This window comes from Toxorhynchites rutilus, chromosome 1 (assembly GCF_029784135.1).
Source record: "Toxorhynchites rutilus septentrionalis strain SRP chromosome 1, ASM2978413v1, whole genome shotgun sequence".
NCBI classification, from domain to species: Eukaryota; Metazoa; Arthropoda; class Insecta; order Diptera; family Culicidae; genus Toxorhynchites; species Toxorhynchites rutilus.
The window spans coordinates 13284167-13308468 of record NC_073744.1 but is presented as its reverse complement, the minus strand read 5'-3'; the positions used below and the strand labels follow the sequence as shown (position 1 = coordinate 13308468).

At 40.3% G+C, this 24302-nt stretch overlaps 5 protein-coding genes across 5 annotated transcripts; 4 read left to right on the top strand and 1 right to left on the bottom strand.

Annotated features, from left to right (window-relative positions):
* Positions 1-7375, top strand: LOC129765271 (uncharacterized). The gene is made up of 4 exons (XM_055765408.1): positions 1-210; positions 274-386; positions 454-1248; positions 1304-7375. Exon 4 carries the CDS (start codon positions 1370-1372, stop codon positions 7373-7375), a length of 6006 nt encoding a protein of 2001 aa, XP_055621383.1. The 5' UTR covers positions 1-210; positions 274-386; positions 454-1248; positions 1304-1369.
* Positions 7376-16356: 8981 nt separating this feature from the next.
* LOC129765245 (jerky protein homolog-like) lies at positions 16357-18161 on the top strand. The gene is made up of 2 exons (XM_055765345.1): positions 16357-17456; positions 17606-18161. Exons 1-2 carry the CDS (start codon positions 16357-16359, stop codon positions 18159-18161), a joined length of 1656 nt encoding a protein of 551 aa, XP_055621320.1.
* Positions 18162-19004: 843 nt separating this feature from the next.
* LOC129778885 (signal peptidase complex subunit 1) lies at positions 19005-19627 on the top strand. Its single transcript, XM_055786040.1, has 3 exons — positions 19005-19178; positions 19244-19390; positions 19452-19627. Exons 1-3 carry the CDS (start codon positions 19155-19157, stop codon positions 19572-19574), a joined length of 294 nt encoding a protein of 97 aa, XP_055642015.1. The 5' UTR covers positions 19005-19154; the 3' UTR covers positions 19575-19627.
* LOC129778877 (tRNA-uridine aminocarboxypropyltransferase 1) lies at positions 19596-20779 on the bottom strand. Its single transcript, XM_055786028.1, has 2 exons — positions 20527-20779; positions 19596-20465 (listed from the first exon to the last, which is right to left on the bottom strand). The coding sequence occupies exons 1-2, from the start codon at positions 20722-20724 to the stop codon at positions 19659-19661; spliced, it is 1005 nt and encodes a 334-aa protein (XP_055642003.1). The 5' UTR covers positions 20725-20779; the 3' UTR covers positions 19596-19658.
* A 1327-nt stretch (positions 20780-22106) lies between these two features.
* Positions 22107-23296, top strand: LOC129765239 (uncharacterized). Its single transcript, XM_055765333.1, has 4 exons — positions 22107-22258; positions 22319-22660; positions 22729-23003; positions 23063-23296. Exons 1-4 carry the CDS (start codon positions 22249-22251, stop codon positions 23294-23296), a joined length of 861 nt encoding a protein of 286 aa, XP_055621308.1. The 5' UTR covers positions 22107-22248.
* The last annotated feature ends 1006 nt before the right edge of the window (positions 23297-24302 follow it).

The following is a 24302-nucleotide window of genomic DNA, read 5'->3' as shown; positions in this document are numbered from 1 at the left end:
TGTGTGCACTATTGACGTTTGTTTGTTGATTTTGAAACCAGTTGATAATTTGCAAGTGATGTGGATGCTGAAATTTTTATTTCACTTCTTCAACAACTACCAGTGCTGTGGAACTAATTCTGTGATGCAAATTTCTGCTCAAAGAGAAGCAATGGTCACAGGTGCACGATGTCATCATTGAGCATATTGCCACGGACTGTGTTATTAACGGTGAGTGGTGTTTTTCGACAAGCAGATCGAGTTATTTAATTAACCTATATTTTTTGTTCACAGGCAACATTCCTTATTTGAAATTATTACTGAACGAGATCGGGGAGGTCAAACAAATCTCCAACTGGTTCATCGAGGGGCGGATTTTGAGCGACTTAATCGAGCTGAATGAGAAGGTTAGTTTTTGTTAATTTGAACACACTAAAAATAATTCTCTCGTCTAATATTCTCTGGGTATTCCAGTTTGACCTGACCCGGGACACGATCGACGACGAAACCGAGGCGCTCAAGCCCAAACTGTCCTATATGTGCTCTGTGGTCAAAATGTTCCCATGCCCGACGCCAAAGCATCGGTTCTGTCAGAACGAAATTCCAGCTTATCTGATTCGGTCATTCTTTGCTCCGGATCCGCGTATTTATAGCTGTGATGCGAATTGGGCTCGAGAAGCTGCCATTGCCCCAGGATTACGTGCTAGAGGAATTGCGGCATATGTTGAGCGCGTTCTTGGACGAGGATCAGCGGAAGCAGCAATGGAATAGTGTTTGAACGAATTATGTTATTTTAATCGTAAATTTTTTTTCTGTAATTGTTGCCGCGAGTCCCGGAATTGCTGGGCTCCCTGACGACTGCTAGAAACCACATGGCCTGCCAAAGAGTAGACCATGTAGGTGACAGGAAAGTTGAAGGTAGAAGATGACAGAAAATAAAGAAGTAGAAGAAGGTGGTCAAAAGTAAACATAAACAAAAATCATAAAGACAAAAGAAAGAATCGTGAACATTGTGAGCTTTGGAAATTATAATTATTTATCTATAAAAGCTAGGAAGTATTAGAAAATTAGAAACTATTGTTAGTAAATTATCAAAGTAAGAATATTCTAGTTAAATGAATTTATATCTAAACAACTGACTTAAATTTATAGGTACAAATTTATCCCGCATAGTTACCAAAATCTACAATTGAACTGTTTGAATTCACAGATTGTAATTTCACTAGTTACCGTGAGAACAGAAGTTAACATTGAAGCCTACACTGAATTGTAAGATATAAAAATGTATATTGATTATATATAACTAAAAGAATAAATATTTCAGCTTTAGCAATCGCTTAAAGAAAGTGTTCGCTTTTTCGTACGAACAAACTAAAGAATTCACGGTACGATGGCTAACACCAACGCCGGAACATCCGCCCTCGACAATACCTGTCCTGTTCGAGAAGGCAATTGCCAGGCCTGCAAACGTCCTGATAGTGTCGATGACATGGTCGAATGCGAACAGTGTAAATATTGGTACCACTTCAGCTGCGTGGGTGTAACACAATCTGTTGAACGTCGACATTGGGTGTGTAACAATTGTTTACCAGTGAGCGTCAGCAGTCGCTCCTCCAGATCGTCTGTCCGTAAAGCACTGGAGCAGCAACGATTGCTGGAAGAACAGCAGATTCGTCGCAAGCGGTTTGAGCAAGAAAAAGCTCTAGAGAAGAAACGACTCGAACAGGAGCAAAAGCAAATCTTAGAAGAGGAAAAAATGGAGAGAACGTTTGTTCAGGAAAAGTTCGATTTGCTGGAGACACAGGAAGCTGACGAAGGTAGGAGTGTAAGGAGCAACAGAAGCCGATGCCAGAATAGCCACGAGAAAGTTAGGCAGTGGATGAAAGATGACGGATCGAAGGGGCCAAAAGCCAGTACACCAAATGATGCGGCAGGAAAGGCACCAAATCCGGAAACTTTACTACAAGGCGAGAGTAGCAACGAAACTCCATCAGCGATAAATCCCAGTAGGATACCTCCACAGTCAGACGCACTGAGCAATCCAATGAATTTTCGACCTCCAGTATCAAAATTACCTTCCGACAATAAAAATATACCGTCTTCAGAACTCCCTTCTTGCATTCCACCCACCGAACATACGGTGAATCCTACGTTACTAGTCAACGCTTTATCGGATGATATTAGTATTGATATTCCACCATTGCCATTCGAGTATGCTCCTTCAGAAGGTGTCGTCGATAATGCTCCTCAACCTCGCTATGATGTCCAAGTTTCCACCCCAATTAATGTCCTAGGACAAAATTCCCTACCAACGGGGCATTTAACACAACCAATGGTGCATGAAAACCGAGCTCCAGTGCAAGTTCCTCCGCCAAGGCACACGCAATCCGCGGGTCCTCCAATATACCCTGTAACGAGCAGAGCAAATGAAATGACTTACGTTGATTCTGGACCTTCGTCGATGCAAATTGCAGCCCGTCGTGTAATGTCACGCGATCTTCCAGATTTTAACGGGAACCCAGAAGACTGGCCTGTATTTATCAGTCAGTATAACATCACCACGGAATGTTGTAACTTTAGTAATGCCGAGAACCTCATCCGGCTACAACGATGTTTGAAAGGTCACGCTCGAGAATCGGTACGCAGTCGGCTACTCTTGCCTGCATCCGTGCCACGAGTGATAGAAACACTTCGGATGCTTTATGGGCGACCTGGATTGCTTATAGACGCTCTGTTGAATAGAGTACGCTCTACGCCAGCGCCGAAGATGGACCACCTAGAAACGTTAATAGAATTCGGGTTGGAACTGCAGGGACTCTGTGACCATCTTCAAGCGGCATCGGAAACCGCACATCTCAACAATCCCTCGCTGCTACAAGAACTTGAAGACAAGCTGCCATCTCAGCTGAAGCTCCAGTGGGCAATGCACAAACAAACTGTGCCCAATGTTACACTGCAGACGTTCGCCACTTACATGTCGCATATGGTTTCTGCAGCGAGTCAAGTTACTAAGTACGTGGGGTGCTCCAATTTACGTCGGCCGATCAGGAATAAAGAAAAGTCGAAAGAGAAAGGGCAACTCTATACACACAGCGCGAATGACGAGGAACAGTTTGAAACGAGTGACGGTGCGAACTCTGAAACTACAGTACGGAATTGTTTAATCTGCTGTAAACCAGGACATCGAGTGAAGGAGTGCAAGCAGTTTTCAGATATGAGCGTAGAGAATCGTTGGCGTAGTGTACACAGTTTTAAATTGTGTCGAACCTGTCTCAACCAACACGGGAGAAATCGTTGCAGATTTTCAACAAAGTGTGGAATCGACGGGTGCGAATTCAAGCACCACCCACTGCTGCATACTAAAGTGGAAAATACGCAAAAGCCCACAACAACAGCTGAAAATCATTCACATCGAGAACAAAAATCCAAAATGCTTTTCCGAATTATTCCTGTAACCTTGCAAGGAAAGAACGGATGTGTTAACACATACGCCTTTTTAGACGACGGTTCCTCTTTAACCTTGGTGGAAAAATCAATTGCAGAACAATTAGGAGAGTCCGGTCCATCAGGAGCGTTATACCTTAACTGGACAAGTAATGTAACCCGTTGCGAAGCTGACTCCCAAGAAATAACATTCAAAATCTCGGGAGCAGCCGGTGGAAAATTCTTCCGAGTTCAGTCAGCCAGAACAGTGTCCGAGCTGAAACTTCCGGTACAATCATTAAAACCGCAACAGTTGTCACTACAATATCCACATTTAAAAGGTCTGCCGATTGCTGGTTACGATGACGCTATACCCCGAGTGCTCATCGGGTTGGACCAGTTGAACTTGTCAATGCCACTAAAATGCAGAGAGGGGCGGAAAGGAGAACCAATAGCTACGAAAACTCGCCTCGGATGGTGCATCTACGGAGGATCAGGTGAAGCGAAGTCTGTTGGAGTGAGCTGTCACATTGTTCAAGTCAGCCCTGAAAAACTTCTTCAAGAGATGGTGAAACGATATTTCGAGCAGGAAGATGCTGGAATTAAATCAGTAATCAACCTGGCGTCAGCGGAGGATACTCGAGCAAAGAAGATTTTAGCTGATACAACAGTGCGGCTGGGAGACAAGTTCGAGACTGGACTCCTTTGGAGATACGACCAGTTTGAATTCCCAGAAAGTTATCACATGGCCCTTCGACGCTTGGAATGTCTGGAGCGAAGAATGAACCGAGAACCTCTTTTGAAAGAGAATATTCACCAGCAGATTCAAGACTACCAGGCGAAGGGATATGCTCATCGCGTTTCAGAGGAAGAACTTTCGGGTGTCGATCCACGAAGAATATGGCATTTGCCGCTCGGAGTCGTTACCAATCCCAAGAAGCCTGGTAAGATCAGATTGATTTGGGATGCGGCGGCCAAAGTGGATGGGGTTTCTCTCAACACTGTATTGCTGAAGGGGCCCGATTTGCTGTCGTCTTTACCAGGAGTGCTATTTAAATTCCGAGAAAAACCTGTGGCAGTGAGTGGTGACATTCGCGAAATGTTTCACCAGATTCTCATACGGTGTGAGGATCGTTATGCATTGTGCTTCCTTTGGCGAGAAGATCCGAGTCAGAATCCCGAAACGTTCGTCATGGACGTTGCTATTTTCGGTGCCAGCTGTTCTCCATGTATTGCGCAGTTCGTCAAGAATGCTAATGCCGAGGAATTTGCTGTACAATATCCCAAGGCATCAGAGGCCATAGTCAGGAATCACTATGTGGATGATTTCTTGGATAGTTTCGACACCGTAGAAGAGGCACAGCGAGTAGCGGCTGAGGTGAAGTTGATCCATGCGAAGGGTGGATTCGAAATACGCGGTTGGTGTTCTAACTCAGCGGACGTACTTAGCCATCTGGGAGAAACATTTGTGCAAAAAACAAAAGATCTGAATCTGGACAAAAGTGACGGAGCAGAAAGAGTTCTAGGGATGTTGTGGTTGGCAAGCGAGGATGTTTTAGGATTTTCAACGCAAATGCGGGCGGATATTGCCGCCATCATCAATGAGGGTCGAAGGCCAACAAAACGCCAAGTCCTACGATGTGTCATGTCCTTGTTCGACCCTCTTGGACTATTGGCTATATATACGGTACATGGTAAGATCCTGATCCAATCCATATGGCGCTCTGGAATTGATTGGGATGAGAAAATTAAGGATGAGGAGTTCAATCGTTGGACGAAGTGGATAGCTATATTGGGTCAGGTTGACCACGTTCATATTCCACGCTGTTACGTTGGGCAAGAATCCTCCACATCATTAGTTTCTGTGCAGCTACACATTCTGGTGGACGCGAGCGAAGACGCTTATTGCGCCGCTGCATACTTTCGTTTTATTCTTGTAGACGGAACCGTCATCTGCAATCTAGTTTCGGCGAAGACGAAAGTTGCACCCCTCAAACCGCTATCTATACCGCGTCTGGAACTGCAAGCAGCCGTGCTTGGTGCTAGGTTGGCTTCGTTCGTCAGTGAGAATCATACATACTGTATCGAGAAAAGGGTTTTCTGGTCTGATTCCAGTACGGTTCTTGCCTGGGTACGGTCAGACGCTCGCAGATACCGCCAATTTGTATCATGTCGCATTGGAGAAATTCTCTCGTTAACAGAAACTAGGGAATGGAGATGGGTTCCCTCCAAAATTAACACTGCTGACGAAGCCACCAAGTGGGGCCACGGTCCATGCTTATCGCCAAAAGGGAATTGGTTCCAGGGTCCGAGTTTTCTTTATTGTCCCGAATTTCAATGGCCGGTCCAAAGCAAGCAACAGAACACTTCTACGGAAGAGGAACTTCGATCCTGTTTTATGCATGACGTTACTGCATTTGAATCAACAGTGAAATTCGATCGATTCTCCCGATGGGTACGCCTCCTTAGAGCGATCGCCTACACGCAGCGATTCATCAGCAACGCACGTTTGACTGAACAGCACCAAGACCTGACTCCTTTAAATTCAGTAGAGATCGGGAAAGCAGAAAGCATTCTCTGGCGACTCTGCCAGGAAGAGTCGTATCCAGATGAAATCTCTCAGTTAAAGAATGGGAGAAGCGAAGTAGATAAATCCTCGGCGATCTACAAGTTGTCTCCGTACATCGATGAATATGGAATTCTAAGGCAGAACGGGAGGATTGGCGCAGCATCCAACGTCGAATTTAACGTGAAATTTCCGATAATACTGCCCAAGTCCCATCGTTTAACTGCTCTCCTTCTGGACCATTATCATCGGATACTTCATCATGCGAATTATGAAACAGTTGTGAACGAGGTAAGACAAAAGTTTTATATCCCTAATCTCAGGGCTGTTGTACGCAGGGCGAGAAGATCGTGTCAGTGGTGTAAGATTTACAAGTCACAACCTTCTACACCTAAAATGGCTCCTTTGCCGGCTGCTAGACTAGCTTCATTCGAACGGCCTTTTTCGTATGTTGGCGTGGATTTCTTTGGTCCAGTGATGGTGAAGATCGGGCGAAGCAACGTGAAGCGTTGGGTGGCACTATTCACGTGCCTCACTATAAGAGCTGTTCATCTTGAAGTAGCATTTAACTTAAATACGCAGAGCTGCATTATGTGTTTTCGTCGATTCGTCGACCGTCGTGGAGCGCCTTTGGAGGTTTACACTGATAACGGTACCAACTTCCAAGGCGCCGAGAGGGTACTTAGACAGCAAGTCAATAGCGGCCTAGCAGAGACGTTTACTAACGCCAATACCCGTTGGTTCTTCAATCCTCCCTCAGCGCCCCATATGGGCGGAGTATGGGAGAGGATGGTGAGGTCCATCAAAACCGCGATCAATAGTATTGATACGGGGAAGAAGCTCGATGATGAGGGATTCTCGACATTGTTAGCCGAAGCGGAGAGCATCGTCAACTCTAGACCATTAACCTACCTTCCGTTGGAGACGGAAGCACAGGAAGCTTTGACGCCCAACCACTTCCTGCTCGGTAGTTCGAATGGGATCAAGCAGCCAACTGCGAGTCCCATAAATCAACGAGAAGCTATCCTAAACAGCTGGAATCAGATTCGCCATCAATTAGACCTGTTCTGGCACCGGTGGCTTAAGGAGTATCTTCCAACTATAAGTCGCCGCACAAAGTGGTTTACCGATACTAGACCGGTGGAAATAGGGCAGTTGGTGCTAATTGCAGATGAAGGCAAAAGAAATAGTTGGCTACGCGGTGTAATTGAGATTCGGACAGCCCCAGATGGTCGAGTGAGACAAGCTACTGTTCAAACGACAACAGGGTTGCTGAGAAGACCAGTTTCTAAGCTGGCCATTTTGGACGTGGAGTGTTCAGGTAAAACAGCGTCAGACACACTGTCTTACGGGGGCCGGGATGTTGCCGCGAGTCCCGGAATTGCTGGGCTCCCTGACGACTGCTAGAAACCACATGGCCTGCCAAAGAGTAGACCATGTAGGTGACAGGAAAGTTGAAGGTAGAAGATGACAGAAAATAAAGAAGTAGAAGAAGGTGGTCAAAAGTAAACATAAACAAAAATCATAAAGACAAAAGAAAGAATCGTGAACATTGTGAGCTTTGGAAATTATAATTATTTATCTATAAAAGCTAGGAAGTATTAGAAAATTAGAAACTATTGTTAGTAAATTATCAAAGTAAGAATATTCTAGTTAAATGAATTTATATCTAAACAACTGACTTAAATTTATAGGTACAAATTTATCCCGCATAGTTACCAAAATCTACAATTGAACTGTTTGAATTCACAGATTGTAATTTCACTAGTTACCGTGAGAACAGAAGTTAACATTGAAGCCTACACTGAATTGTAAGATATAAAAATGTATATTGATTATATATAACTAAAAGAATAAATATTTCAGCTTTAGCAATCGCTTAAAGAAAGTGTTCGCTTTTTCGTACGAACAGTAATAATGAAATAAAAAACACTCTAAAATGAATAGATGTGCATACATTCTCTTGTAAGTAAATTCCAAAATAATCACAGGAAGTGAACACATTATACATATAAATAAATAGTGCCTCTAGCTTATTACGGAATGTTATTATTATTGGTTCATCAAATTGCACTTTTATCTAACCGTGTTTCTGAGACTGTTGAAAAAATATGTGGCAACAGAGCGTGTGAAATAAATCATGCTATTCGTGTATGCTTGGAAACAAAATAATTATGCGTATGAATGAGTAAACCGCAACTGGACTAGAGTTAGTGTTGTAAACGTATTCTGAAGTGGGGCGGAAGTATTCACGATAGGTACGTTAAGAACGCCGTTATGATGCAGGATGTGCGTAATGTCCGTGAGGCCTGGTCTCACTTTGATCATGCTCATGTGTGCTACACTCCAACAATCGGCCTTATGTACTTTCCAAGGAACAAACATATGAGAACGCTCGTGGTTGCCGCAGCAGCTATGGGTTCAAGATTTTCCGTCTGCAGTCAGCTGCAAGTAACCGGAATATTTGAAGCAATGTTTACCTGTCAAATCCACTTATAAATAAATGCATGTATGTATTTGTGAGAGATGTAAGGTTTTGTGTAGCACAAGGTCTCTTTCACATTGTTGTCCGGTTTTCCGTCTAAACCCAGCGGCGCTTTTTGAAACCGGTCCGGCAGAAACCGGATAATGTGTAATCGGCCTAAGTGTTTATATAAACTAAACATCAGAGGCCAACATGTGGATGAGTGGAGAATTCTATCAAATTTAAAGAACAAATACTACCAATTTTGATCTACAATGATCAATCCACATGTGACTGAACTGGAAGATTTTTTTCACTATGCAGCTTCCATTGGGATTTCCAGTAAAAATAGGTAAATACTCAATTATTTTTGAAATATTTGGCACTATGTTACGCAATTCGTTCTATTTTCTAGAAATAACGCTGTACCATGTGTTGAACGCGGTTATCATATTTAGCAACGTATTCGAATAAGAGACATCCGTGACCAATGCGAGCAACATCAAAAAAAGCGAAGAGCGTACGGCATGCATTATCGAGGTTCACTGTTTCGATGTCCCGATTTCGATGAGAACGAATTGATGCAATTTGCGATCCAGCAAAATTTCGCAAGTGTCCGAAAAGGCACACTTTTGAGTACTGTGATACCCAACTCGCTCGCTAAAAGCATGCAGGAAAAGCTTTTCAATATTTTATAAAAATAAGAATAGAATATGAATATTAATAAAAATAAAAATATTTTAAATAAAAATTATATTGAACCAATGGGGGGCCAACAAATCAGCCATCACTAAAGCCGAAATTGAGCCAACACTGGACTTACAAACCATAGTTTTGTTTGACATTTGTGTCTACCAATTTTTTTTCGTAAGATGTACCAATGATTAGTAGGGTAGAAAATTACTAGAGAATTGGTAATATTTACCAAAAAATTGGTCATATATACTAAATTTTCCTCTCAGTGGAGATATCTGAAAAAATAGGCGGCGCTGCGGTGAAAGTGATGATGGTTTAAAATTTTGCAATGTGAGTTTATAGAAGGTTAGTAGTTCTTTACACAAATTACAATGTTATAATCAGCCATTCCATGTCAAACCGGTTTAGTGGTTATCAGATTTTCGTGAAAAGTGGCAATTTAGTTCTTTTTGATAAAATTATTAGACCCGCATTATTTTATTTTTTCGTTAGGGTGACCATTTCCATTTTATGGTGGTCCGAGAAATCAACTTTTTCCACTTTTTCCCAAAAATGACCTTTTTCAAAAATTCATAACTTTTGAACTACTATATCAAATTCGGAGCCATAAACTATTCTTTTCTGCAAAAATACAGCAATTGCAAAAAACTGGATTTTGTTTTCATAATTATTGATTGTTTCTGTTTTTCATGGTTTTCATGGTCTCAGGACCAAGGGCGCTATATTTTTTTATGTTTTTTTTCTTGAAAGCTGAGGATATTAACATTACATATCAAAAAATCAGAGAGGTGTTTTTTTTCGTTTTGAAGTTATGATTTTTTAAAGTTAACCGATGGTCCAAAAAATCAATTTTCCCCTTTTCCTAGGAATGAAAAATTCATAACTTTCAAACTACTGGACTGATTCAGATGATCGAACATCGGATAGTACATTACGGAAACGTCCTTGGGCAGGTTATGTTTCTCTGTTGGTGAATTCAATTTTTACTTTAGATAATTGATCCAGAGACTAGCAGATTAAATTCAAACTTCTAGTTTATTTTAAATATCAAGCTACTCTGTTTAATATTTTCCATTAGTATTCGCTTCATTGATATTACCTACTTCTACTTATTCTATTTCAATCTGAGCAGATATGATTTCTGATATGATTGCTATCAATTATCATAGTAAATGTTCATGTGATAATATGATTACTCGAGATCGCACACATAGTGCAGCTCGTCAATAGTCAAGGCCCCTAAGGCAACCAATCTCCCACGAGGGCGCCGGGCAATGCAAGCATAAGTTTTATTCGACATCAAGCCTCTTTGCTGGGCCAAGGGTCTGTTTATTATTTATGGTTGCGTAACCCGAAGCGCACCGAGTGAAGTTGCGTGTTTGTTTTCTTTCCGCCTTGCCGTTAGTTTGGCTAGCGAAAACGAATGTTAAACACATGTCGCGCTTCGTCAACATGTGTGTTTATACTTCCTTCTCCTATTTACTTCTGCATCTGAAGAAGATATTTGTTTGTTCTTCGTTTTAGAGAGGCTTTAAACTTTTCAATTCATTCGCCTCTAATGAAGAAGATGTTCTTCAGAGGTCTTCATTGTTCTCTTTCTTTATTGAGAATGCGTCTGATCATGGCTTAGAATAAATCTAGAGTAGGAGTAGGCATGCACATAGAAACATCACGTTTAATAAAACAGACGAGCTGGACACAGAGGAGCCAGTCTCTAAACGGCATCACAACGATTGAGTCATTCCAAATATCACATTAACACTGGAATCTATCTTGTATTTCATATGTGTCTTACTGTTTCTCGTTACGATTTGAGTAACAACGCTAGATAATTCTGTACAACTAAAATTACTCATAGTCAAAGTATATTATTCGTTTCTATATCATGTATCAACACGTTCCAATCGCAAAGGAGGGACCTGGTGTTCATACGACTCGGCTACCTGAAGAGCCAACTCAAGAAACGCATCGATGATAACGGCGAGGGTTCGGGTGTTCCCGGATCCAACGATACCTTTACGGTGCCCTCTGGCGCTTTCGTGAGGAGCACCGCAATCACGGTTCCGTCTTCGCTATCTCTCCTGAAACTGCTCGATGGCCGACAATGTAGCGGCTCTAACCGCCCGAGAAACATAAGCCTCCTGACCAGCCGAATTGAATTTGAATTTGCACGAAGCACGGCATATATTGGTTCCGCCTGTGAGCGAGTTTTCTACCAACAGCAAACGGTTCAAATGCACTACGGAATACATACCAACGAAAAACTTTTTATAACTTTAACGACCTCCTTGGTCGAGAATTCGTTTCCGTCGGCGAGTATCAAAAGTTTTATCCGGTGTATTCAATATTCACTACACCGAATCTGATTAAAATAATCTAACACAATAAACCCCTTTTCTCTTTATTTTTCAGCATCTAACCCTGGATATGTGAGCAGAATATCATTGTACATACGCAATTCATAATTCTGAGGTAAGCGTTATGTTTTTAGTGCAATTAATAATGTAGAAGCTACTACCGACTGTTCAGCTGTGTCTTCCTAATGCAGCAATTTCCGCCTTATGGATCTCTTATGATGGGTTACAGTGGTTACGAGAGCAACAGTGCATCTTATATATTACCAGGGATGTCAATCGTTTCCGGTTCCAACGCAGTTTAAGTAGATATTTTTTTACGTAAATTATACTTTTGTAATTGAATCTAGAAATGTTTCGTTAACTGTTAAACTAAGTGGTGCGGACTCAATTCACTTCATTTTCAAGCAAATTCATGCATTTTTTCAAGTGATTTCTTGTAATTAATTCTTAGACCACCAGAGATGCCAGATTTACATATATGTTTGGAAATTCACAGACATATCTGTAAAATACTTTTTATTTTTGTTGCACACTTTTTGGATACAACAATATTTCACAGGTTTATGAAAAATGAGAGGCCCTATTCATCACATCAAAGATATTTAACTCACCGTATGACATTTTTCCATAATTTTAATACATAAAAAGTTTTCATATTTAGTTTATATCAATACACATGATGTGAGACCTATTTTTTGAGTCATTCATTAACACTTTGCCGTCCAGCGTAACCACAGTGGTTACGTGCGCTAAATAGGTCGCACCGCAGTGATGTCGTGAGCATAGTATCACTCAGTGGCCGACGACAGTGCTTCAGAATCTTTGGCATTCTGATTTCATAAGTACTTTTGCCGTGACATCATTGCAGACGAAAGAGACGATACGATTCTTCACGATGAATGAAAAATTGTATTCATTTACTATACATTTCATGACAGAAAAAAAATTCATGACAGAGAGAGAACAGAGTCGAGAACCTATGAGAACTATCGATGAGTTTGATAAAACTTAACAGATAGTAATTTCCCGATAATGTCAAGAACGGCCGGCGACAAACCAAGTAAACCGAATTAGCGCTGCCGGCGCCCAGCGAATCATTTTATAGCAAACGTGCGGACGGCAACATGTGCGTCGCTAATTTCTCTCAAAATGACTCTCCTAGAGAGATCTTTTTTTTGAGTAAACGACAATGAGTTTATTCTCAAAGCCCTGACTGAACATCTTTGAGTAATATTAAGATTGACTACATCCAAGCGATAACGGAGATCGTTTCATCCCAGTTTATGAGAATCTCTTCAACCTCGCACTGTTAGCCTATATTCATCTATATAAATAAAAATGGAAAGCCAAATCTGTTCGTAAGTGGAAAACCCGAAGAAGGGATGGCCCGATTTTGGCCTTCTTAATTTTGTTGTATTCGTCTCTTCCCGTAGATCAATATAGTGGAGAGCAAAATCGGAAAATTTCCGAAAAACTCTGAAGGAATGTCGGAAAATTTGGAAAATTTAATTCGCATATGACCGAAAATTACATCATGATAAGCGTTGTTAGGCCATTCGATATTTGCGCTAGCGAAGTTGATCTTTGTTCGAAAGTGGAAATGGATTTTCAGGCAAAACAACGCATTCATATATCTTCTATCTATCTATCTATACACATAAAAATGGTAAAAATGGAAGGCCAAATGTGTTGCTAATCGCAAAATCCGATGAACGAAAGGTTCCTTTTGAGCCATCTTCATTTTGTTGTATTTGTTGTATTCTACCGATAAAACAACGTTATGATGAGAGTTTAGAAATTCGTTAGAAAGAATTCATATCAAAACAATAATTTTGAACGGGACGAAGTACATATATACAGCCATTCCATGCGTTCTCAAGGAGAAACATGATTTTTTGGACCATCGGTTAACTTTGAAAAATCATATCTTAAAAACGAAAAAAATAGCATCTCTAAAATCGAAATATGTTATGTAAAACATCCTCATCTTTCAAGAAAAATATAAAAAATATAGCGCCCAAAATCTATGAAAATTAACTTTAAAAGACATTTCTACAGATCCGCACACTTTTACAGACATTTCCACATTTTTAACAGACTTTCACATATTTTTACAGACTTTTTTAAGAATCATCTGGCAACTCTTCGTTCCACTTTTGATGGAATATTTTCAAATCGCAGGAGTAAACATTTACGTGACTGTGACTTCGTTTGTTTTTATTTTTTGTTTCATTAAAAATGCGTTGCTCAGTGAAAGGCTGCCCGAATACGAGTGAAAATGTTCGCGTTAGTTTCCATCATATTCCCCCGGAAACATACCCAGCAAACATTAAATCGTATAACTTTGCACATGATAAGTTACATATAAATTCGTATCAAATCTCAATCGCAAAAAATATCAATCAAAATATCGAGTAATTAGGCTGTCAAAAAAGTCCTGCGGTATTTCCGCGAGGTGTCGTTGTAAGCGCGTAGTTCTAGTTGTATTCATTGTATCGAGTCATACTATAGCTTGTTGGAAAGGTATTTTTGCGCGCTATAATATAGTCCTTGACAGTGTTTTGTTTGGTTAAGTCGTTCGTGAGTTATAGTGTCGCAAATATGGAGCAAAATAAAGAGAAAATCCGACATATTTTACAGTACTACTATGACAAAGGCAAAAATGCATCTCAAGCTGCCAATAAAATTTGTGCAGTTTATGGACCCGATACAGTTTCCATTTCCACCGCACAACGATGGTTTCAACGTTTTCGTTCTGGTGTAGAGGTCGTCGAAGATGCGCCACGCTCCGGAAGGCCTGTCGTCGAAAATTGCGACAAAATCGCTGAATTAGCCGAGAAAGACCGGCGCAGTAGCAGCCGTAGCATCGGTCAAGAGCTGGGGATAAGTCATCAAACCGTTATTAACCATTTGAAGAAGCTTGGATTCACAAAGAAGCTCGATGTATGGGTGCCACACACGTTGACGCAAAAAAACAGCTTTGACCGTATCGACGCATATGAATCGCTGCTGAATCGCAACAAAATCGACCCATTTCTGAAGCGGATGGTGACTGGCGATGAAAAGTGGGTCACTTACGACAACGTGAAGCGCAAACGGTCGTGGTCGAAGCCCGCTGAAGCGGCTCAGACGGTGGCCAAGCCCTCATTAACGGCCAGGAAGGTTCTGCTGTGTGTTTGGTGGGATTGTCAAGGAATAATCTATTATGAGCTGCTTCTCTATGGCCAAACGCTCAATTCGGACCTGTACTGCCAACAACTGGACCGCTTGAAGTTAGCACTCATGAAGAAGAGGCCATCTTTGATAAACAGAGGCCGCATTGTCTTCCATCAGGACAACGCCAGGCCACACACTTCTTTGGTGACGCGCCAGAAGCTCCGGGAGCTCGGATGGGAGGTTCTTTTGCATCCGCCGTATAGTCCGGACCTTGCACCAAGTGACTACCACCTGTTTTTGTCCATGGCAAACGAGCTAGGTAGTCAGAAGTTAGCCACAAAAGTGGCCTGTGAAAATTGGCTATCCGAGTTTTTTGTCAATAAGGAAGCGAGCTTCTATAACAGGGGTATTATGAAGTTGGCATCTCGTTGGGAACATGTCATCGAACAAAACGGCGCATATTTGACTTAAAAAGGATGATTGTCACTAATTTTATGAACAAATGAAAATTCAAAAAAAATACCGCAGGACTTTTTTGACAGCCTAATATATATCTAAAATCGCATAAAATGCAAAAACACGATTTTCCATGTATTCGATGAATTGAGTGGTAACATTGTGGGATCAAATCGCATATCAGTCCAAAAAGCATCGTATATCGTTATATACGGTTTTATATGCGTACGAAATATGGCATATACGTATATCGCCTCCACTTTTGCGTGTATATGCTAGTTATATGCATCACATATCATCCAAATGTGTCTTGGTTGTATGTATATCGCCTCCAATTAAAGCTATTCATACGACTTAATGTTTGCTGGGTATTTACAGACGCGCTGGGTCGATATTTACGGAGACGGCAAACTAGTTCCGAATAAGGATCCCCGTATCTGTGAAGTAAGTACGATGTTCCAATTATTGGAAACAAAAAGTGTAGCCAACCTTTCATACACATTTTCAGGTTTATTTTGATATAAATACACATTAAAATCTGGGAGTGAACTAAGCGTTATTCGTAGGTTGTTAATGTTCTGTCAGGTTCTGATAAATTGCAATGTAAGATGCTCTTTCAGAGATGCAATGGTCAACTAAAAAATTGACGGAAAAATGTAGTTCGTTTATTTTCTAAGTTTAATTATTTTCGCCTTTGATAACAATACCTTTTTCATAGTGCTGATTATCATAAGAAAAATAACACTCCTAATCATTGGATCTTTTTTGACATTTCAATTGGATCTTTTTTGACAGCCGTTTTATTCAGTCCTCACTACCTAGCTGTGAAACCACCCTTTGTTGGATCAAGGAACTTAAACCATAAAGAAGCACGTTAGGGTTCGTTAGTTAACGTAGTTAAGGATAAGTTGAAGAGTTCATCCAAGAGAAGGTTAACCAAAGCCAGGCACGAATGAGTTAAGTGAAAAACAACCAAAAATTGACTACAGTCGAATTTCACTCGTTGCACTAAGCTCTTAGCCCAATTTGTGAAAGACTTTCACTCGTTGGGCTGAACTGTCAAAGTCGAAAATCGATCGAGGGTCATACCGATTGTTTGTTGTTATGGGAAACGCAGAAAAGTTTTCACACCACTGACGTTTATTTCATTCGTGGTTGAGTTTCGTTCTAGGTTGGATTAATTGGTAAGTTCTTAATGAAGTTTGATATTAAAATTAGCGTAGATTTAATATACGTTCATTTCGATCGCCAGGCTCAAAATGGATGGTTTGCAAGGATCCAGTACGAACGTTAACCGGAAACGGAGGAGCAATTTCCTAACGCTGGTGGAGAAGGTTCGCATAATTGAAGATTTTGAAGCAGGAGGTGGTACGCATGACTTTCTTGGGAAGAAGTACGGCGTAGGATCTTCTACGGTCACGAGAATAATCCAAAAGAAAGAAGCAATTCGTGAGGCGGTGGACAAGTTCAAGGAATATGGTGTAAATAATCGAAAAACATTGAAAGAGCAGACGTTCCCTTTGCTGGAAGAAGCTATTTACATCTGGATTTTACAGCAGCGGCAGTCCAACATTTTGTTGACAGTGGATATTCTTAAAGCAAAGGCGGAGCTGCTGTTTAAGATGTTCCAGGACCGGGGGCTCTATGCGGTGCACGGTTTTTCTGCTTCGGATGGCTGGATGCATCGTTTTAAGCAGCGGTTTGGATTGCGCGTGAAAGCCGTAACAGGAGAAAAGGCATCGGTTAACGTTGAAGCGTACCTAAATTTCAAGAAGGTTCTACAGAAGAAGATTCAGGAAATGCAGCTGTCACTATCCCATGTCTTTAATGCAGATGAATCTGCCTTGTTCATCAAGCTCCTAGCCACACGCTCTGTCGTTACCTGTGATGAGACCGTGGCAAGCGGACGGAAGCAAAACAAGACAAGGTATGCGTTTATGCCTTGCTCCAACATAGATGGTTCCCTAAAGCTTCCGTTGTATTTCATTTGCACTGCTGCAAAACCACGAGGAATCAACATCGAAGAACTTCCCGTTTCATATAATCATTCCAAAAAGGCTTGGATGACCAGACTGTTGTTCCGTCAATGGTTCCACGAAGAGTTTATCCCCGCTGTTCGAAAATTTTCGGCCGAGAGAGGATTGGAGCCAAAGGCATTGCTGGTTCTTGATAATTGCACCAGTCATTATGACGTTGACGAATCTCTACAGAGTGACGATGGACTGATTCAAGTGATCTACTTCCCACCAAATGTAACTGCTGAATGCCAGCCGATGGACCAAGCGGTCATCAATGCAATCAAGCGAAACTATAAAAGAAAACTGATGCTCGCATTAATTCTGGAAAACGAACACTTAAGGTAAATTTCCAAATATTAAACATTAAATTTTTGTAATTAATTCCAAATATAAACACAAAACTATGCGCACGATAGTTTTTTGTCTGTGCTTTTTCAAAATTTAAATTCAAATTCTAATTGAGGTTTTATTTATGTACTTTCCTCTTTAGTTTCGATGAACGATTGAAGAAGATTAATCTTCAACAGTGTATTTCGTGGTTGGCAACCTCTTGGGAGGAGATATCTGACAAAACTATACGTAATTCGTGGAAGAAATTGATCGATGGTTTGCCGGAGGATGCTGTTAATGTAGACTCGAAAGCGGCCGATGATGACTTCAAAGCGCTTGTGTCCAGGATTGACAGTTTGGCAGGAACAAAAACATCTGAGCAAGATATTGATCTGTGGATCAAAGATCAGGTGTATGATGCTGATCATAATCCAGATTGGGTAACCAGTGAAGTGTTCTCTGATGACGAGATTTTGTCATCAGTTCTCAAGAAAGATCAACCTGAAATGCAAGAAGAATGGTTGGTAGACACAGAAGATGGAAGTAATTCGTTTGATACTTCCATTACTAGTACCGGAGATCCTGATTTTGGCGATGCAATCAAGTCAATTGATTGCCTAGTTCTCTATATGAAGCATGATGTTGCAGAAGTATGCCGTTTGAACGCGCTACGTTCGAAAATCACTGAAGTTGAATGGCTAAAACGAGCATGTTGAAGAACTCTACCATTTTGTTGAAAATGAATTTACGTGGTTTGTTTAATTTTGTTTGAAACGTTTAAAATAAATATTGTTTTTGTTGAATAATATTCGATTTTATTTATTTCAATGATTCATTTAAAATTTATTTTAAACCTAAAAACACCATCCACGAGCCCCTTGAAAAAAATTTTACGTTGTCAGAATTGACGTTTGTCTTCGATTTAGTTGGGCTATAGCCTAACGAACGGGAGCCCAACTAAATCGAAGCCCAACTAAAGATAGCCCAACGAGTGAAATTCAACTGTATATCCTTAATGTTTTTTAATTGTAATGAACAGGAAATAAACAAAATAATTGCAATAGAGCAAGAAAAACAGGAATATCATCCTGCAATTGATGTATTCATGGATTAGATCGTTATGAACAAGCAATATTAATGCATTATTGGAAAAATAAAATATCGTTAGCATTATCCTAAATAAAAATCTCACTGATATTGTTCCAATGGTGTGCCAACAAATCAGCCATTATCGAAACGACAAATCACTCTTGTTGAGTCGATGTTGAGCCAATATTGAATCGTCAAACCGCAGGTTTGCTTGTCGTGTGTACTTACTTTTTTGGTTCGCGCGAAATGACTAGCAAATTGATGGGCCTGATCACGAACGTCACTTCAAGGTGAAAACGATATGAAGTGCATATAAACTTGCATACAAATCATTTCGTTTTCACCGTGAAGTGACGTTCTTGATCATGCCCGATATGAACCAAAAATTCGTCATATTTACTAATGATTTCTCTCAGTGTATGTATCGAAATTTCCCTTTTCCACATAATTGGGCACGACATTTTTGACACCTGAAAAAGATTGCACGATGATGACGTTTACAAATAAACCTTTCGATTTTTAACAGGATTTATATATCCATGTCTTTTCGTTGGCTTTAAACTGACGTGTTGTGAAAAATTTAAAATATTCTGCGAATATTAATCTGCACCATAGACACGATGTTCAACATTCAAACCCACATGGTAGGTATTTTCGATATTGCATGATCTACGGGAATCGTTATTTTGGTTTGCTCTGTTCTTTGCAGGATTTCGAGGGCCAGGGCCGTGCTGAGAAACTGTCACGGCTGATCATTACCCTGTTTGGAGCGGTGGGTCTCATCTGGGGCTATATTATTCAGCAATTCTCCCAGACTGTATACATACTGATTGCCGGTGTGCTGTTGGCTTCGATCGTAAGACCATGTGTAATTCGGCATTGCAATGTGTAACTGATTCTCTACATCATTCCTACAGCTAACCGTTCTGCCATGGCCAATCTACCGCCGTAAGCCACTGAACTGGCAAAAACCTCGCCCGGACCCACAGTCAGCAGCTACGGGATCGGAAACCGACTCATCTAAAAAGAAGAAGAAATAGTCCATTCCATTCTTTATTATACTAAAACAATAAATAGAGGCGTAAAAACAGAATGTTTATTACGAATTTAATTGTTAATTTAGTTCACTGAGGTGAATTGTTCTGCAACTGTTTCTGGTATTTGTCCTCCAGGAACAATGGTCTACGATACGCTCTGAGCGTATGATGTTCATAATATTCATGAATTAAATTGTACATATGTAGAAAGAAGAACAGCAAATTATCATATTGGCCATTGTATGGTTTTGGTTCAGATTTCGTTTGTTCTTCACCGTCTAAATGGACAATTTTGTCTTGGGGCAAATTCAAATAGCCTAAATGTTTGAGTCCTTCGTACCGCGAGTCCAGTCCATATGCAGTTATATGAAGTTCTATCATAAACTGATGAATGGCCTCGACTGTCGCTAGAAACCATCGGGGGCTATTTTTCTGGTGTCTCCAGAATTGTGAGATCCGATTCTGAATAACTACTGTTCTCAAACAGCTAACTCGCTCGTCCTTATAAATGCCTCTGCACTGACTCCACGTGCTGTCGATAAATACTGCTTTTCGGACAGGAAACCGGAGCAGCAGCTCCCGATTTTTTGACTCGCTGTTGGACTCAACAACAATATCATTCAATCGACATCGCAATAGCGTACCCATATGGTGTCCCTTTGGCAAGCCATAATTGTCCTTCACTTTCAGGGGTTCTCCACTGAACAAGCTTGCCACTGTCATAGCGCTTGGAGTGGGAAAGATTAATACGACTCCATCCTCCTGGCGGTAGTCCGGTATGTCAGGGTATGTGTAGATTTTGACTTTGCCGGGGGCCAAAACAGCCGCGTGTGCGGCTGTACTTTTTCCTTCAATCTCGTTCTTGTGTTTGATAATATCAATCTGAATTGGAAGCTATAATGAAAAAAAAAAACAATTTGAACAGCACAGATGATAAATATATGAACATATGCACCTGAACGAATGGTATTTTGTCCTGTAAATCGGCTACCGGAACGTAACAATGGTAACAGAAGAACTTTCTAGATTTTCCACATACTGTACAGGCACTCCTACCCGGAACGTCCTTTAGAAATTCCGCGTCCAAGATCTTCATTCCGGCAAATGGATTTTGCACTGGTGGCGGTGGTAGTGTCTCACCTGCTTTCTCCATCGTGTTTACTATTTCACATATATGGGATCTACAGACAGCCCACAAGTTGTTTTGTTTATTTACATTTTCACTGACTTGTGCCGCTGCAAGAAAAACAAACTTGCGGTACGTCCCGTTGAAGAGTACGTTCACAGGTATTTTGAACCACAGAGATTCACCTCTAATTGGACATACCACTCCGTTTGGCACCATCCCCACCGGTGTTGTTATAAACGTTGGTTGTATCACAAAATTATTTGTTTCTTTTTTGGGACAGCAACCGAATTTCGCACCGATCGTTGCTGTCATGGTTGCCATTTTACTACTTTTTTGACGTAGAACTACGTCTTACATTAAGGGTGCCAAATCAGAAAACAGGTCACGTTTTTATGAAATAAAGTTAACGTTAATAACTATTTTTGCCGCGAACGGATTTTAGCGATTTACATACTAAACGAATCGGAAGTTCCCTAAGATTTGTTTAATATGCTATACATTGGAATCCCCTGGTTTGTAAATGGTTAAAATTCATGAAAACTTTAGGCGTTTCCATTTTTCCATACATTTCCCAACTAACAATTCCCCATCAGTGTGACGTTTTGATATTAATTTTGTTCTGCACTATGTTTGATAATGCCTGAACTATTTGCAATCAAAATGTCTATTCAAACCTTGTTCACGCAAATTAGGAGAAATTATTAAGCTGTTGCCTATATTGTTCGTTAAATGCAAATTAAAAACAATTATCCAACTCCATTGTGTAGCGGAAACGTTTACTCGATCATATTTGGATTCGTTTAGCTCAAATCAGATGATCGTTGTCTGATTTCATTAGTTTTATGAGGTCGATAGAAATTATACGTTACGTTTATTCGACCTGACACAAATGCGAACCAGCAACCAGCAACGTTCACAAAAATTCTATAAATAGAATTCTGTTTTAGCATCTTGACATACGCTTGTTAGAGTCTGTTACAGCTACCAGATAAAATTTGTTCAGCTTTTGATGAGCTATAAAAAAAAGTTAAATAAAGTGGCCGATTGCTTTACTCTTATTCAATCAGCCCTTCCCTTTGCCATTTGCTATGAATCTCATTCGCATGTATTTTGCTGTGAAAATAGGAATTAGAATTATTTTATACAACACACATACCTTCTTCACTGCCGAGATTCAAACCCATGACATTTGCATCGATAATCCTCCATCGAACCATTTGCTCCGTTAGACCACTTAAACGTTCAATCTAAATCTCTCCTACTACTACAGCAGGGCATTCGCAACGGAATCATTGGTTAACGCAGCTGTATAAATAACGGAGTCGAACACGAGCCTCGAAAACGCTTGCAGCTTGCTTATTTCAGTAGTACGTCATGTGTTGTACAAAAACTGCTTTACAGTTGAAGACACGTTATGAGATATCATCTGGGTACACTGCTCCACGGTACTCGGAATACTGCACACAAACCGTCAAAATCGTTTTTGTTTACAATCTGCTACCAAAGTGGTTCTCTCCGTTTTTCTTGTCCGTGTTAATACGTGTAAAAATGAACAAAGGTTAGCAACTGTTTATAATAAATTCAATAGTATTGCCCAATCTTATCAAATTCATTTTAGGAGATTACTTCAACGTTGTGCAAACATTAGAGGCAGGGACTCCGATGCTGTCGGTGGTTCCGCATCAATGGATAGAAGGGAAGTTTCTGTTATGGCCTGGGAAGAATGCTAGCGTTATATGTAAAGATGTTTCTTCGAAACCTACTGCTTCTTGGACAAAAATTCCCTGTATAGTTAAGAGGAAGTACATTCCAACATACGCTGAAGCGGAACAGGAGGCCGCTGATTTATCGGGAATGTCCACAGATGTATCAGACTACATACCGAAGATAAAACATGCAAAAAACGCCAAGACTGTTGCATCCAGAAAGAGTTATGATTTTAATCACCTCATGGGTAAATGTATGTGTCTCTTTACATAAAAAAATGTGTTGCAGAGCTTATTTTATCTGTGTTTTTTCACAATTCAGCCGGCTCATGCTCTCCATATTTTCATCAAGATGCATCCACACAAAATCAACTAAATCCTCCAGCTGCTGTCTCTCAGCCATTAGACAGGCTTCGCCTCCAATCTGAACCTACAAAACCGCCGCAGGACTTTCAAGAAGAAGTGAACCGACGATCTTCTCAACAATATCAACAACCTCAGCCAATCTTCGAAGTTATCAATCAAGATAACCTTTTGCAGCAGAGCGCAATGGAAGACAACCTTATTTCCGGAGGATACGTACTGAATGTTGAGCAGGTATGGGAGTGCCAAAATACCGATTGATCATTAGTGAAACTTCTTGCTTTAATTTTTAGCCTGTGATTAATGACGATATAATCGTACAGCAGATTTCAAAAAAAATTGAAGACGAATGCAAGAAAACTAAAAACGAAATGATCAGTACGTTTGAATCTATGCTGGCGAAGACTATAGCCGTATTGAAAAGCGATTTTGATATGAAATTGGCAGCCGCGTTCCGTCTTCGAGAGAACCAGGATAGAGTATGTCATGAAACGAAATTGGCGAAACCTTTATCAACAATTTTGTAAGTGTAACGTGTATCAAATTTACTTAAAATATTTTTTAATTTATGTAATTTCAAGGTCATCTTTATGCAAAAAATCATTGGTCATACTGGAGACAACTGTAATGGATATAACACATGTTACTCTTTGATTGACCAATTCTTCGACCGCAAGATCATGTTGCATTGCTCGTGGAGTGGGGGTAGCAAGAGCGATACCCCTAAATGCAATAAAAGAATGCAAAAACATCCTGAACGTATTTTTTAGAATTGTTCATAATGTGAATCCCAACTTTTCTAAAAAATTGCTGGAGGATTTTTTTAAACAAGTTTTGCGGAATTCGAAAGCACGGAGTCAAGCAAAAGGCTTGCGTCAGTCATCGATCCATCGCCGTGGCAAGCGGATGGCGGAAAGGTCCATTAAAAGTAAGATGACTTTGCTTTTACAACTTGTGTCTATAATAATTTATTGAATACTTTTTAGGTTCAAGCGATCTTGATAAATCCAGCCTATCAGAAGGCCATTATCCTAGTACAAATAGAACAAAAGAAGAAAACGTCGAACAGGAATCTGGGAACGTGAAATATGAAGATGATGGAGACACTGATGACAACAATTATGGTGACGATGAAAATGACGGCAACGATGATAGTGAAGTTGACTGATGACAAGATGACAAGGATATCGCTTCTCGGCCTAAAGGCTAAGATCAAAGAAAAGATGACAAGGATGAAAATAAAGAATATAACGCTGCACGTTACGAACTGCCTAGGTATTTTATTTCTTTCCATAATTTACATATTATTTGAAGCGCTTTTTTTATTTATCGTACATATATATAACTGTTTTTCCTTGTTTTATGTAATAAAAATGTTTGCAGACTGTCTCACGAAAAAGTATATGAATGTAATAAGATTGTGATTTTTGATATATTTCATGATATTATCCTGCACAAATTGTATGGAGAAGTGGAAGTAATACAATGGTGTTTTGTGTGTAAGGAACCGCTACGAATTTGCAAGTAATATCG